The sequence below is a fragment of the Anthonomus grandis genome, chromosome 7 (assembly GCF_022605725.1).
Source record: "Anthonomus grandis grandis chromosome 7, icAntGran1.3, whole genome shotgun sequence".
Classification (NCBI taxonomy): Eukaryota; Metazoa; Arthropoda; class Insecta; order Coleoptera; family Curculionidae; genus Anthonomus; species Anthonomus grandis.
Genome location: NC_065552.1, coordinates 32,086,701 through 32,104,096, shown reverse-complemented (window position 1 = coordinate 32,104,096; position 17,396 = coordinate 32,086,701). Strand labels below are relative to the sequence as shown.

The 17,396-nt window shown below is 33.6% G+C and overlaps 1 protein-coding gene across 2 annotated transcripts; it reads left to right on the top strand.

Moving 5' to 3' along the window:
• Positions 1 to 1,057: 1,057 nt before the first annotated feature.
• On the top strand, positions 1,058 to 14,609 carry LOC126738691 (uncharacterized). 2 transcript variants are annotated; one of them, XM_050444132.1, is made up of 6 exons: positions 1,058 to 1,222; positions 10,787 to 11,033; positions 11,164 to 11,549; positions 13,710 to 13,800; positions 13,868 to 13,954; positions 14,072 to 14,609. In XM_050444132.1, exons 1-6 carry the CDS (start codon positions 1,208 to 1,210, stop codon positions 14,140 to 14,142), a joined length of 897 nt encoding a protein of 298 aa, XP_050300089.1. In that variant the 5' UTR covers positions 1,058 to 1,207; the 3' UTR covers positions 14,143 to 14,609. The 2 variants fall into 2 exon arrangements, with proteins under 2 accessions (XP_050300089.1, XP_050300088.1); XM_050444131.1 differs by having other exon boundaries at positions 13,707 to 13,800.
• The last annotated feature ends 2,787 nt before the right edge of the window (positions 14,610 to 17,396 follow it).

Here is a 17,396-nt window from a genome sequence, read left to right as displayed (position 1 = left end):
AACTATTCGGAGAACTTCAGGTTTCACCATGGGTAAATTAGCCTTCAGTAACAAAACGTTAAGTTGTTCATTTTCATATCGAGCAAGACGACCAGATTTCGGCAGATCTCTAACATGACCGAATTCTCTAAATTTAGCCTCTATTCTACTCACCACCTTTTGACATATCGGAGGACGGTCAGGATGAATTTCATTTAACAATTTACCAGCTTCTCTTTGAGTACGTGTTCTATCACCAAAGCACAAAACTTCTATTTATTCTCGTCCCGTTAACTTCACCATTGTGAAAACCGCAACTTTGCTCGTACACTTGACAATATCTATTTGACGTACAACTGTCTTACAGTTTTTATGAAAATACACGTTCTGTTTATAAAAACTCTCAAAAATAAGGTGCGACCTTAAATAATAATGCTGGGATGTTTTTTTCGATAACTGTTGACTTTAGGTATAGGACATGATGCATGAAACAACGTGGAATTTCACGCAAAAATGAAATAAAAAAAGGTGCTTTTATTTGAAAAAATAGAAATTAAAGTTATTGGTCGAAATCTATTTTTGAACTATCCTGTATGTACAAATTTTACGTACAAAAAAGCGCAACTTGAAATAAAAATCGACGGATCCAAGCGTTTTTGTAGAAAATCCATCGCTTAATTTTAAATGAATTTAGACATAAATTCTATTTGCAATAGTAAATATAAACATTTTGTAAAATTTTAACATGTCTGTAACAATTTAATTTGGCTAAGATATATGTATAAAAGTATGAGTATTTGTATAAATGACACTTTGCAATATACCATATAAAGAATTGACAAATAATTACCAAAAGTGTAAAATACGTCAACAATAAGTTATTTCAATATCTGTAAGCAATCTAGACAAACAAATTTAATTTTCCTTTCGAGCGGTCGCGTCGTCGTCCCGGCGGTAAATTCCCATAAGGCGCGTATCGGCATCACCAAAATAAAACATACACAAATAACATGAAATAATAGTAAAAGTAAAAAGTAATAATAATAATTTTTCTTTGAATAGTGAATGTACGGAGATGCGTCGCGGCCGTCCGTACCGTATGGGTCCACCATCACGGAATACCAACAAAGACGTCGCGTCGGTGTGTCAGGTGGGAATTTTCGCTATTTAAATACCCACAGGACCATCTTAGAACCATCATTTGATCAAAGTTTGTGTTTTAATCAACATGAAACCGTTTCTGGTATGTACAATTTAACCCTTTGTTATATTAGTTTATTTATTGGCGGTTAGAAGGGAATTCATTTCATCCCCAATATTGTGTATGTCTATTTTGTGCATGTATGTGTTTTTGGTGTGATTTTTTGGCTGGAATTATTTAGATTGATGCAGTTTTAGACAAAAAGTTTAGTAAAAAGTAACTCTGTTTAATATTTTTTTGTAATTACGACAATTTCAAGGAAAAGGGTGCCCAAAATGGCTATTTTGATTTCTTTCCCATCCCTCGTCTTTTCCTTGTGCATTCTGCAATTTAAAATTTTTCTTTTAAAGCCTTAAATAAATCTTTTATACAATTTTAACAGATTTCATGGCATTGCCTACTTGTTCTACCCAACAGGGTTGGCTCTATTTTTTTCTATTAATTTCTCTAATAAATTCACGCCATAATATATCTTAAATCTACGCTGATTGAGTTATTATTTTGACTTTTTAAAAAGGAGACAGAAAGAGAAAATGGGGTAATATGAGGGCTTTCGCAGGCCAAAAGAGATGGTAAAATATAAATAAATAAATTTTATATATTTTTTGATCGAATGAGATTGACTCAATATTTTATCAAAGGATTACTTTGTTGACCGATTTAAGATGATTTTTGAAAAAGGGGCTTTTTTTTGTTTTGAGCCCAAATTGATCTAGAAATGTTAATTTACCGAAATCTTTCGAAAATGTTATATTACTACTTCGTAATGAAAATTACACATTTTTATCATATTTTATGAAGACTTTTTATAAAATATTGTCAAAATATTTTAATAAAGAAGGTGAAAAATAAAACGGAACAAAAATTAATCTATCCAAATGTTAATAGCTATATTGTAGAATTCTGCCTATTTTTCTTTCTCCTGTCCAATATGCGCTTATGAAACTTCTTACTATCGTTACTACTTGCTTTCGTTATTCAGCTATTGTGGCACTAACATTTTTCGGAAGTAAATCTAAAACGTGGACGAAAATTATCTAATTAATGATCGTCATTCGCTTTTTGATACCAAAAAGCCTACATTTCTACAAAAGAGTTTGAGGCCATACGCTCTTAATTTAACTTTTGGCTTTCTGGTACACACAGATTTTCTCATTTATTTTGCATCAATTCGAGATGTTTTTGTGATTATTATTTTATTAACAGCCTTTACAAACCTTGTTTATGGGTTTAAAAAAAATTAATTAAGGTCTGAAGTGCCCTTACTTACAAATGTTTACATTTCTTCAGAATATTTTCAATTCAGCACTTATTCAGCTGTTTCGTGTTAAAAAGTTTTATTTATTGTTTCTGTTGTTTATTGTTGTCTACCACTTTTCCGCTAGCAGATCTCGGTGCATATTTAGGTTTTTTTCATTGCAATTGCATATTTTACTCCAAAAAATCATATGCTTATCTTCCTCTAAATTATAGATTTTTTTAATCATAAATGGTGAGTAGATTAAAGCGGCTTAGTTAAAGTATCTATCTGTTAACTATTAAATCGTTCAGAACATAGACAAACAAACTTTCAATCTAATGCAATTTGTATTAAGCATTAGGCTGTACCAGTAGTTCAGATATTTACCATGTATGCACGCAACCGCTAACGCGCATTAGCTAAATGCGAATTAAGATAAAACGCATGTGTAAACACCTGTAAATCGTTTTAGGGTTCCTAATTCCCATTATTTTAAAACGTTTTAAATATGTGGATGATCTCGCTGTAATGCGCATTCCGCGTATACGGGAGAATATCCAAATTCGCCAAATTTTCAGTGCTACCAACCAACAAAAATTTGAAAACCCAGACAGTGAGTATAAATGTCCACTTTGATTTTGTTGTGGTATGCCTTTTCGTGTTTTCGAAAAATTTAAAGAATTATATATTTTTACTCAATTTTCGCAACCTAAGTAATTTATCAATAAATTATTTAAATTGGTAATAAAAAAGAGCTGGTTAACGCCAACGTTAAAACTTCTTCTTAAAACCGTTGTGTAAACACATGCCAAAGCGTTTTTGCTCTAATTGGTATTAGGGGCTAATTCGCAATAATGTCAAGTGTAAACTTAGCAATAGATGATGAATACATAGTGAATAGCTTAAAAAAGTTTTAAGAGTCTATAACTGTTATAAGCTTTCAGGACATAGACAAACAGACTGTCAATCTAATGACTATATTGGAGCAGAAACTGGTGACCTAAAATCTACTACAATCGTCATGCTGTACCAGTTGTTCAGATATTTACCATGTATACAACCCCTAACACACATTGCAATGCGCATGCACCGTTTTACCGTTCCTAATTGGCATTATTTTAAAACGTTTTAAAAATGTGGATGATCTGGCTGTAATGCGCATTAAGGGTCCGTGTATACGGGAGAAGATCCAAATTCGCATTAATTTTCAGTGCTGCCAACTAATAAAAATTTGAAAACCGAGACAGTGAGAAAAAATGTCCATGCTTTATAGGTTTGCAATATTTAATATTATTATACTATTTCGTTATACAATCTCTAAATTATTTATCAATAAATTATTTAGGTTGCTAATAAGAAACAGCTGATTAGCATCAACGTTAAAGCCTCTTCTTAAAACCCTTGTGTCAAACCCAACAAGCATTTTTGCTCTTTTTCTCATTGGACGCTAATGCGCATTAATGCCACGTGTAAACCCCACGTCTCACTTTTTACTTCAAAATAATATTTAAAGAACATACATCTATATATTCTGGTTAACAGAACTCACATTATTCTAATAGTTTAATCTTAGATTATAAAAAAAAACATATAAAAACTGTTCGTTTTTATATTTTATTAATAAAGCCATCTCATATGCCTTTGACTATAAGGCTTTTTTTTTAAAGAAATTTCAAGAATCTTCGAACACCCAAGTAATATTGCATAAACATAATATTTACGAATATCAACAAATTAACCTAATTTATCTATTTATCTCTCATAATAATCGAGTTTCGACAGCGGAACTCGACATTAAAATCTTCTTGTAGGTAGTTAAACTTTCGACGGGTACGATTACCACTTTGGATGCCTGATGGTTTATGGGTAATGACCCGTGATTAACATTATGCAACTGATGCCAATTAAATATCTATTTTATGGATTTACATATAAGAGTTTGTTTTATTTTTGGTTGTGTAAATTTAAAGGATAATAGACAGTCCAATTTACCGTCAATGTTATCATACTCAATTTGCTAAATTTTCATTTCTTGGTTAGCTATAAGCTTTGGATAGAATTAAATCTTATACGAGATTATTTCCTTTTTTTCCAACAGAATTTTCAAAACAATATTGCTAAAATGCTTAAAATTGTAAAGGGTTGTAAGTGTACCATATCTAAGGGCACTTTTTAATGCTCATGACCACACTCACTTAAACTCACATAGGAAAAAAGATGATTTTAATATTCGATTACATAAATTAGCCAATTTCCAAGTACTTCCAGTCTTTTAGCTATTGTGGAATAACCTTCAACATGTTGTAAAACAAATGTCGCCTAACTGTTTCAAAGGCTTCATAAAATTGCGTCTTCTGAAGAAGCAAAAGAGATAATTTTAATTTCTTTATTTTGAACATGTTGATGTATTTGAATTACATAATGGTTTAAAAAAGCTCCTTATAATTTAAATTATTATGGAATATATTTTTTATTTTTCGTTGTTGTTCAGATTCGCCTGTCTCATGCTTTTCTTAAGTTTTCTTTAACAGTTAAAATTTACATTTCATACTTAATTTTTAGTTGTTTCTCAGTGTGTTTTTCTCCCCTTTTGTACACTTTTCGTTGTATTTCTTACTTCACCTTGCGCCTCTTACCTTTAGGATGCATACGTTTTTCTTCTAACTTACACTTATATATGTCAGAATTATATTTAATTTTATTTTGTATGTTAACCTAGTTCTAATATTTTGTATTTGAACTATACCTTTATATTATTAGTAAAAGTATTATAACAAGTAGGGCTATTTCCCACAAGCTTGTATTCAAATAAATCTTGTGGAAGCAAGGTGGTCCTTATTTTTTATATTTTTCCTATTGTTATTGTGTTGTAACTATAACTCTACTACTTAAATTTTGAAGTGTGAAAGTACCAGTTTTCTCTTATTTCGTTACTCACTTACCAGTACCGGGATTAGTTAAATGTCACCAAATTCTGCACATTATTTTGTGTTTTCTTGTATCCCTACTAGTTTTTTCTGAATTACCTTTTCCATTTCATTATCTACATATATACATAAAACAAAGCTTCGAAACATCTACTTATATTTATCTTAATTTACATGTGTTATAACCGAATAATCGGATATAGCACATAAAAGTATACTTAATAATTTCTAATTTTAAAATATATGCGGCTTTTGGGATTTCCAACTCCATGTGCTAAAATTAGCGTTAATTATGGTTGACGATTAAAAATTTAAATAAATATGTTATTGTATTTGATAAAAAAATATCTTTCACAAAAAGTTTATTTACTTTCCACGTAAAAAGTTCTGTTCACACATTGCCCAATAATGAAGGGTCGTTCTGTTCTAATCTGAAATTCGTCCTTTCGTTAACAGAAATTCGTCTCTTCCTAACAAATACCATTAAAGTTACTTTTGGAAATTGAATTTTAAGAAATACTAGAAGACTTCTTAACTATCTACTAAATAGCAATTTTTCTACCTAAACCATTCAGTTCCGCAAATTAGCATTTGATGTAACCTGTCCAAATTTGAGGGCAACCATAATAAAAAAAATTCCTTGAGTCTTATTGGCTTATATTAAATTTGAATAGTCCTTTCAACGATGTATCGCGGTTGAGAAAACATATATATCTTGACGGTAAACGTTCATTTATATATATCAAATTTTTCATAATTCTCATCATGCGCTTTTTCATGAAGCTCTTATGAAAATTACCTGAAATATTTGTTGGATATGCAAGTATAGATACCTCATGCCAAAAAAGTGGCGATTTTAATTGACTTTGTATCTCTTACGATTGAATTGATGATGAATCTCCGACATCAACGTCATTGAACCATGTTTGACTCTTGGCACACAAGGTAAATTGTTGGAAGTTATCTTATTTTAATAATCGGTTAAATAAAAATAAATGAAAAAAATATTTCAGTGAAATAAATCTCTTACAGAATCTCTATAGATTAACGAATTTAGTTTATCTAACCAATGGAGAATATTTTGGTATAAAGTAGAAATGGCAAGTCTTTATTTCTCTTTTTAATTCTCCTTACATAAAACACGTCTCTATTTTTTAAATTATATACGTTATAAACTAAACAGGCACTAATTGTTAAAGTAATTTATTGCCCAAAGCAATCTTCCGCCCGGCGTAATTCTTTTTATAGGCAAGTGAAAATTGGCGATGCGATGTTCAAGATAATTAAAGTGAGAGCTGCATGTTATTTTTTTTTCTTTAGTTGCATAACAGCCTGGGAAAATACACAAATGCAGAAGCGGGACGCTATTAGAACAATAGCGGTGATTTTGCTACTCGGCTTAATTCATTTGAATGACATGCGATCGGCTTGAGAGCACTCTTCTTATTCTAGGTATAGAGATTGTGATAGTACTTTAAAAATGCGATAGTAGTGCAACTATATTTACTTTATTTATAACTTAATTGCAACTCAGCGTAAACAGCAAAGCTTCTGACTCTTTTAATTGCTTTCTTATAGAACCAATAATATTTATATAGAAATAACGCTCTAGTCTTCTTAAAGCTCTTTATAACTACTTATCTAGTCTTCTTTTTAAAAATTTGTTTATTTATCTTCGCCCTCAGAAACTACTTGCAGATATTATTCTGTATTACTCGTGTGGATTTAATCCAGAAATTGTGACATGTGAAGCATGGTGCAAACATGATGCTTAGCTGTTGCAGCAATTGCTGATTTCACAAGAGTGTCTATTTAGTCGAACCTTTGATTAAGTGTCCTTGGAAGATATTAATATTACCATGATCGAGAGGAGGCTGTGCAGCCTTCTTACTGTAGGCACTAATTTTATTTCATTTCTGGTTATTCAGCAACAAAACTTATTATTTATAACATTTATTTATTTACCTATAATGTTTTACCGTTGATTGAATAATAGGTATATATAGTATTATTAATAATAACCTATTATTCAATCAACGGTTCTACCCTTATTCTAAATTTAAGTTTTCGAAGGCAAATCTCCGAATTTTTTTTCATTATGGTTTTTTTTAAAATGATCGATTCAGTTCTCAGTGCATATTTTTAACGAAAACTTTTCTCTTATCTTCACAACCGTTGAATATGTAAAATAAATTATTATTCATCACCATCAAGAAGTGAAATTACAAATTACACAGCTTAGAAATCTAACACTTGACCAACAATTGAACAGTTTGAATTTACATGTCATGCAAAACCTATCATCATCGAAAATGACGATAAAAGAAATTAAGAATTTTAAATGGCGCTCTCGAGCCATTAAAGTAATTATTCTTTTCAATTTCTTCCGTCTCGCGTACTTTCTATCTCATTGAAGATTCACCGTCGTTTTCATCTTTATGGTCGTGACCTTAGATGCACTATCGTGCTTTTACTCTTACGTTGACCTTTAGTTTTAACTTCTTGTGTTTTTTATTTATTTATTTGTTGAACGAATTGCGGGAGAAAGTCTTTTATGCGTGATTTACTGGCGATAGTGAAGTTATGGAAGAACAACAACAATTGGGTTAAATTTACTTGTAAGTGATAAATGTTGTATCTAAAAGAAAGTAGTTTTGGAAGATCTTTTAAAGTTTTTACTCGTATACTTAGGGTGATTGATATTCTGAGTTCTTGAGTCCTTCATTGCAAATTTTCTTTTTTCTGCTAGACGTTTTTGAAAAGCCCCTTCTATTAATGGTTGTATTTGCTGAAGTTTTTTCTTCTCCATAAACACTGCATATTTTGAAAGAATGATTTGCGTTATCATCAGATACACTCGTCTTTCTATATATACAGGCTGGGGAATCGATCAGTACGCATAGAGAGGTGCTTAAAGGCAAAATTTGCAACGCGCATGCATGCATTTCATGCGCTCTGCTACTCACCTGATACCTCGTTGTATTTGAGTAAGTCAGACATTATTAAGTGGCAACTATATTACTTGCAATTAAACGTCGCAAAACATTGCGTGATCTAAAATATTTGTCTGATGTAGACCTTATATACTACGCTATACTTAGTATATAGTATAGCGCTAATAAAATTGCTTTTTTGCAAGGAAACTGTCTATTTTCAAATAAAACTAAAAAGAAATCCTAACATTGTACTGCCAATTGCCTCCATAAAACTATTTAATAAATAAAATCTCTCGGAAGGAGTATAAACAACCATATTTATTTATTTATTTATTCGAGGGTCAAGCCTATTAAAAAATTAAAATTCAATCAAATTGACCCAACCTAACTACCAACTACATGAATTGCTAGCAAAAGAAACAATACATTATAGGTGTTTGGAATATAAACGTCTTAAAGCTATAGTTAGTTCGGTAAATGGGAACGTAAAAAGAATGGTTATCTCTTGTACGTCGAAATGGTGCATTAATATTAATTCTTCCAATCAGCTCAGGGCTAAAACTCAACGAGTGCAATAAATTATACAACATGTCCAGATCCCTATGTGTACGGCGGATCTGGAGAGTTGTAATCTTAAGAAATTCCTTTACCTGACGATAATTATATAATCTAGGGCTCAATCTTCTTTAAGCGAAATATATCGTAAAAACTTATGCTGCACTCTTCCAATGGCTTGAATATGAACATTGTAATGGGGACTCCAAACCCATGAACAATAATCAAGCACAAGAGAGCAGACAGTAATTTGGTGGATGTTACATTAAGGAAATCTCTTGTATAACACTTACTAAAACCCAAGATTTAAAGAGGCTTTGTGATAATGGAGGATATGTGAGGTACATATAACAACTGACAATAAAGTAAAACTCTGACGTCTCTTATTTGGGATACCTTAACCAAAGGACATTCATTTATATTGTAGATATGGTCAATAGGATTTGTACCACGATTAAAGACTATCAAATGACACTTCTTGACGGTCAGCTGCATAACATTTTAATCACACCATTGAACCAATAGGTCAAAATCCGACTGTAACTTAACGCAATCATTCATTGTGTGAACCTTCATATACAACTTCAGATCATCTGCAAACATAGGAAAATTTATATGAAGAAACAAGAACCACTCCAGAAGGTACCTTGATCTCCACCGAATAAAATTTTTTAAGTCGCACCACCTGGGTTCTACTAGTCAGATAAGACTTCAACCACATTAAAAGCTGACCATGTACACCAAATAGTCTCCAACTTGTTAATTTAATTAATTACATTGTTAACTCGATCAAATGCTTGAGTAATCTGTATGAGGGCGTGTACATGGCAACCTTCTTCCAATGATTTTAGCAGAAGATTAGTGAAGGCAAGTAGGTTAAGTTCAGTTAAACGTTGCGGAAGTAATCCAAACTGTTGGTCGATACAAAAGCCCCTTAGACTGGTAGACATAAAATCACGGACTAGTCTTTCAAACACATTAAGCATAACTTAAAATGCTTATGGGTCTATAATTGGCTACTGCGACCTGACTTAATGATGTGTGTAATAAAGTCTGATTTCCAAAATGTTCGAAGAAACTTCACTATTAAGAAGTATATTGAAATTTATAAAAAGTGGTCGAGGACGTATAAAAGCAGTGTTTGATAAGAATAGAAGGAACGCCATCAATAAACTGAGAATAATATAAAAGCGCTTTAAAACTCAACAGTCCACCCCGCAGTCATGCAGCAAAATGATGCGTGCCGATATTGTTATTGTAATTCTGAAAAAAATAAAAACATCAAATACCTATCAGACGACCGCGGGCCGCTCATCGAAGAGAAGAAGCATTGTTGCTATTATTTTGGACAATGCGCATTCAATTCAATTCGTAACTTCGATTCTCCAACCTGTATATTCTCTTTAACTAGCGATTAGAGATACCTGTCTAATACGAATCACCTTTTAAAGAATGCTAAAAAGTAATGCCTATATTGCCTATTTAAAGTAATTTATAAGTAATTAAATTTGCGCACTAAGAACAACTCCTATTAAAGCAACTTTTTAGCAGATACTTAAAGAAATGACTAAGTAAAATCAGTCCTTGTTAAGACAATTAGTTTAAATCATCTTATTTGAAGATGGTATTTTGTAACCACCGTTGTGCAATAAAAAAAGAAACCGTGAGAAGGAAATTAACCAGAATAAAATTTTAAAACATTAGTGAGAGGTAAAGACGCGTAACTAAACAATAAGGTTCGATATAAAAAGAAGAAACTTACTACATAAGCTGCGAAAGCATTTGTGAAGTGGTTATTGTGAGAATAGTTGCAAATAAATTTAAATAGACACATTGTGTTATTTTGAATTACAAAGCGTTGGTAACATCCTCTTACTACATTTATTGTATCCTGTTACAAATGAAATTAGAGAAGCTAGTTTTCACTAGAACATATTTTTTATTCTAGCTATTGTCGGCGCTAGTCGCACTCGCAAGTGCCCGCCCTGAGGCCGGGTATAGCTACAGCCCCCCAAGCACCTCGTATGGCACCCCATCTAGCGGTGGAGGAGGCGGATTCGGTAGCTCCGGAGGCGGTGGTGGATTTGGAGGAGGCGGTGGATTTGGCGGAGGTGGCGGTTTCGGAGGTGGATCCGGAGGTGGATTCGGAGGAGGCGGCGGTTTCGGAGGTGGTTCCGGAGGTGGATTTGGAGGCGGTAAGTTAATCGTAAATCAATTAAAGATTTTTTAAGTAATAATATCAAATCTTCTCCCTTAATTTAAAATTTTAAATAACCCCTCTTAGCCAACTTTAAATGACGACTTATTTTTTAAATTATGTTTTAGGTGTAGGAGGAGGATTCGGAGGCGGCGGCGGCGGCGGTGGTGGATTCGGTGGCGGATTCGGTGGTGGATTCGGAGGAGGCGGCGGTACCACAATCCAAAAACACATCTACGTCCACGTACCCCCACCAGAACCCGAAGAGTTCAGACCACAAAGACCCATCTCAGTCGGCCAAGCCCAGAAACACTACAAGATCATTTTCATTAAGGCACCGAGCGCACCTGCTCCAACTGCTCCAGTGATCCCTGTTCAGCCACAGAACGAAGAGAAGACCTTGGTTTACGTTTTGGTCAAGAAACCGGAAGAAGCACCAGAAATCAATATTCCTACTCCTGCACCGACTCAACCCAGCAAACCAGAGGTTTACTTCATCAGATACAAGACCCAGGTAACTTATAGATTACTACTAAACTTTCATTTCTTAATGTTCAGAAGTAATTAGACTAAAGGGAATTGACCCAAATAAGAAACTATTTAAGATGCACATGTGATTCTAATACGGGTCCAATAAGGTAAAACACGTTATCATGTAATAAAATGTAACACATTGCATTAAATGCTCCATGCTATTTTTATGACTTAAGTGCAAATGAAAACGAATGCCTAACCGAACGAGTAAAATAAATTAGCAATTGACGTAAAACCAAATTTGATTTTATTGAAATACTTCAGTTAGTTAAACTTTCTCCGGGTGCATCTTAAAGTATATGTCTAAGTGTTCTGCAAATTGAGGCAAAATGTCATATACAAAATTAATATTATTTTATGTGAGCGTAGAAAAAAAAGCTTTTAGGATGTAGAAAGTTTTAACTTTGTAAAGAGAAACTAAGAAATTAATTCGTTATATTTGCATTTAAAAGCAAAGCTGATCCAACTTACCATCAAACAAATAATAATAACACCGTTAAAATTACTTAGAAAATAACAGGGAATTGTAGGTTTGCATGTGATACGCTTTGTATCCTGAATCTAATTCCTAGTTCACGTTTTAGTATCGAATTGAAAGTTGTAAAGATGTTTTTGGTTTATTGAAGTTTATTATGTTTAAAAGCCTCCCTTTTTAGAAATCACATTTTATCGTTTAAGAAATTTGGTACAGTCTAAATCAACAAATTTCAATCAATCAATTGATTGCTTGTGTACCGTAAATTCGTTAAAAACTTCTTAGTCCTAAATCAGTCTTATGTATACATGTAAAGTCTCTTTTCGCCAACCCCAGAATCACCCGCTCCTACAGCTGCACTCCTAATGCACGGTCTTCACTGAGTCCCGTCTTCTTAATAAAGGCTTCCACGTTGTCCTCTCTTGTTTCCTCTCCTGTACCGCAATTTGGACAGAGCCGACTTTATCTTATACCAAGAAGCTGTAGATGCCTTTTTAGGCAGTTATGCCCAGTGAGGATTTCCACCCTTCCGACACGAAATCAAGTCATTGATCTCCTGCCGGCTCTTCGTTAGCAGGCGCCATACTTTACAGCTATCATGATCTGGTACCATCTTCTTGGCCTGTTTACATCCTTCTGTCCTCCAATTCTTCCTTATTTTTTTCCCAGGTCCAATTTTTAAGTTCCTGGAAAATTGGTTTTTTACTTAGGCCTACGAAGGGGCTAACGAAACCTTGTCTTGCTTGTTCGTCAGCCCATTTATTGGCCTCGACATCCTGGTGTCGTGGCACCCACTTTGGTTTCACTTCCGTATGTGCTGTCAGTCTTTCCAATGCGTCTCTGCACTCCTGGACTATCGCTAAAGTGGCCTTGGGCTTTTAGATTACCTTAAGGGCAGCTTGAGTAGCTACATACAAATCCCCTGGATACCTTCCTCTCGTTTGTTTGCTATTTTAAGTATAGCAAATACTTTCACTTGGAAAAACCGTGGTATGTATCGATAACGGAAAGGATTTCCCTGTGTTCGTTTCCATCCCGTATACTTCGGCTTCAGTTGACTTCTTTTTAACCTTCGTATCCATAGCAAATAATGAAGTATAGATGAATGTAGTATAGATAAGAATCTTCTTTATTCATCTAAAAATATACCTTAAGCTGGTACCTGAGATTTGTTCTTCACAAAAACTCATGTAAATCATAAAACATGACAGTAATATTAAACCTCAAATTGATTTCCATTCATCTGTTTTCCCAAAATATTTTAAAATCCGTTTAAAATAGACGTACTGTTACTTTCTTTCCACCTTTTTTCTATCTAGTTTTCAAATGACTTAACAATGTAAGAGGTTCAGTAGGCTTGTTAAGGATACCGTAACTAGAAATTTATAACTTTTGTTGTTACTTAATAAGATTCAATTCTATAACATCAATGTTTCATATTAAGTTTCTCCTGTATTCATCATTAGAATCCAAGCAGTTAAGTATTCATCAATAAGTGTAAAGTATGGTAGCATATATTTATCTTAACTATTACACTTCTTCCAAAATCGCAGCAGATGCACTTTGCCTACTGATAAATAGTAAAATTCTGGATAGAAATTATTGTATGTAATATACGTAGTTTGCAACACAATTTTTACATTAATGTGTACTTGCTTTCAGAAGACATCATCCGGAGGAGGAGGCGGTGGTGGCGGATTCGGTGGTGGATTCGGAGGTGGCGCCGGAGGTGGATCTGGAGGCGGATTCGGAGGCGGTAAGTTTAGTAACTAAATTTATTTCCTATTTCAGCTAAATATCTGTTTCTTTACTCATTATTTTAGGCATTGGCGGAGGAATCGGCGGAGGAATCGGAGGTGGTATCGGCGGTGGCATTGGAGGCGGAATCGGCGGAGGTGATATTGGCGGAGGTACTTGTCCATAATGGTTTTTAAAATAATTAGTTAAAAATGTCTATAAATATGTGTTTAATACTAAATTTAAAATTGCCAAAAGTCAACTTTAGTTTAATCATTGCTTTTTTTCAGGAATTGGTGGTGGCAGTGGAGGAGGCATTTCCTCAAGCTACGGACCTCCAGGCAAATCCGGCCCATACTAACCTGCTGCTGATGTTACCTGAGCTGCATTCCTTTAGCGTTACGTCCCGAACCACGACGTTTCATCACTTAAGCATCACTCATCAGTATTACAGTCGTCGTGACCCGTAAAATCTGCCGTGATTCCGGATGTTCCGTTACCGAATGGGCCAGTTTCTAATCGTTATTTAGTGATTTTACTTTTAAATTTTTGCTATATATTTTTTATTTGAAAATATTTCGCAAAATGTTCGTCGCCCGGGTACTCGGTAGAAATATCCATTTCCATGTTTTCAAGACTTAAAAGTCGCCGTATGTATAAAATTTTGCCTTATGGATGTGGGCATTTTCTACTGGCAGCCGGGCGGTTTTGTACATAGTAAATGCATTTCGTATATTATGATTATTTTTTTATATTTTATATTTTTGTATATTATATTTTTTCGTGATAAAAATACGGTGACAAATGAAATATATTTTTAAGTTTAAATTGCTAAATTATTTTATTGCCATCCTATAGCAATTTAACCTAGAAAATTATTGTTCCTAATAATTCTTCTTCAGGAGAAACTATCAAAAAGATTTCGATTTTAGACCACAGATCGATCTACAACTTTTTAAACTAAAATATATCAGATAGCGAAATCTGCATAAGTTTTCCATATTAATGTTCAAGTCAGATTCACTCTCTCTTTATCCTTAATACTTTTAAATACCTTTTTACCCTTGAGTTTTTCCAATATTCTAAAATTTTACGAACCCAATATTTTGCTTGTCAGTGTCGCTTGTAGTTTTTTTATAAATATAGGTAGCGCCATCTAGTTTAATACAATGGCAGATCATTTATACATAGAAGGAAGGTCTGTAATGTCTGTCAGTAATGTCAGTCTCATAAGATGTTCATATTATTCAGTTGGTTTTTCTTCTAGTGCTAGGACATCGCAATGAAACATCGATAGTGAGATCGATGGCTTAGAAACATTGTTGTAAAACATCGATGTTTTCCTCAAATCGATGTCAAAAGATTAGTATATTATATATTAGTATATTAGTACGATGTTGAAAGATTAAATATGTGTTTAAAAATCGATCAAAGTCTAAAGCTGGGTACTGACGTGACAGAGGCGAACGCGAGTCCCAGGCCTAATATTTTTAAAGACCTTAGGATTTGGTTGAGAAATTGGTACTAATTTTTCTTGCTCTATTTGTATTTTAAAATCGGTATATTTTATTTTTTTATTAAAAACATTTAGAATTTTAATTTTTCAATCAATATTCTGTTTTTTTATCAACATCGGTTAACGAAAGGTAAACATCGATAAGCACACATCGACGTCTGTGAAATAAAACATCGATCAAGAACATCGATGTTTCAAAAAAATTATTTTCCTCTTTTCTTTTATGTTAAAATTGTTTGCCTAAATTAAAATAACTGTAGAAACAGATTCGTGAGTGTTTATTTAAGATCATCGGCCTTCACAATCCCCACATGGTTCTTAGTTAAGATTACCCTGTCCTGAATTGCCATCATGAACCCTTCTGAATACAGGTGGTTTTGCTTTAGCAAAATAGTAAGTTATCCACCTCTATCCCTTCACTGTAATAAAACGTCGCGTACCTTCCATGTATAATTCCCCAGCTCTACTGATGTTTTCTTCTTTCACTGGTATGTTCAGTCTGTAGTTAGACTGACCAAGCCTGAGTGGTGTATAGTATTGTCTTTCATAGCGACTCGCCTCATTAATTCATCATCAGATGCCAGGAACCTTTCCCTCATCATCTTCTCTTGACTAAGGTACAGTCTCTTGATGTTAATAACTCCTCATCCTTCTTTGCTTGAAGCATTAAGTCTTCTTACTGGTGAATTTAAGTGCAAATTTTGTTAAGGTTCTCCGGGTTAGTCTAACCAGTTATTCCCAATCCGTGACAGACCATTTAATAGTTTCAAACGAATACATAAGTACTGATATATATCTCCACTTAGCTTTAATAAGCTTTCCGCCTGAGAGATGGGTGATCATCAATTTAGTTATACACTGTGGTATTTCTCCTGGAACTCTTTCTTTAGCATTGCAAGGTCTAGCCGTTGATTTTATGGCATCCCCAGGTAACAGTAAGTTTTGTCCGGTGGTAGCTGGCATATATCAAGATGCTCCGAAGGTGACGCCTCCACAACTCCCTTTTTGATAGTTATCCTTGCACACTTGTTAAACCCCAAGTTAATTCCGATGTGCTAGATGCAGTCCTTAACGATTTTCATCAGTTCAAAAAGCTTGTCCTTTGTCTCGCCATACAGTTTAAGATCATCCATATAAAGTAAATCTCTTTTGTAGCTTGGTGTTCAGCTCAAAACCGCAATCTGTTAACGGAAAAACCAAACCGGCAACAATGAGACCCCTTAGAAAATGCCCCTCTTTATGATGATGTTTCCAGCAGTCTGGCCATCCATCCAGAAACGCCTAAGATGACTAAAGTTTCCTCTTACCTTTGGGTCAATCGTGAATATATCCAAAACTTCTATGAGCCAGTTATGAGATGCTGAATCATAGGCCTTTATATAAGTCATGTGGCAAATATTTAGATGTCGTTTTCTCCTTTGGACTTGCTTAAGAACCGCCGCATCTTGCTCATGCTTAAGATGTTGTTAACAGCTAAGAGAACCTCTTTCATATCCTTGCTCTTTCTCGATTATTAATATTATTATTATTATTTAACTCGGTAAACGTTTCTGAAATGTTTTTTGTGTTAAGCGCAACGTTAATAAAACATACAATCAGGGTAGACGCTTTGTGGTCTATCGACCTTTCCACCGATCCTATCACTGAGTCGAGGGATGAGTTGGTTATTTTCCCTGGAGTATACACCTATTGGTTAAGGGTGAAGTGGGTTGGTGATCAAGACTTTATCCCTTATATACTTACAACCAAACTTATATCGAATCACCTCACATTTTGTATTAATTTCAAGTGTTAAAATATTTAAAAAAATATTAATAAAAATGCTGCTCGTTGCTTACAAACAGTTTTAATTAATGACAAGAAACTACAACTACGACGTAAACAAGCAAAAGCAAATTTAGAAACTAAATAGAATATTTATTTCTGGGTTTGATAAAAAAAAAAACAAAATTGCAAAATAATGGGAAAAGTAAAAAAAATGTAATAAATGTTAATGGGCCGTATTGCCTCCTCTAGTTTCCCATGCAGCTTCTCATTAAATACGTACTAGTATGCTTCTAATTAAATTATCAAAATTCTCCTGGGGGAAATTTTCCCAT

Bases quoted from the DNA above. Each gene is read 5' to 3' on its own strand.
- LOC126738691 (XM_050444131.1), top strand. The intron at 11,034-11,163 runs GTAAGTTAATCG...ATTATGTTTTAG, and splicing joins CGGAGGTGGATTTGGAGGCG to GTGTAGGAGGAGGATTCGGA. The intron at 11,550-13,706 runs GTAACTTATAGA...ACTTGCTTTCAG, and splicing joins TCATCAGATACAAGACCCAG to AAGACATCATCCGGAGGAGG.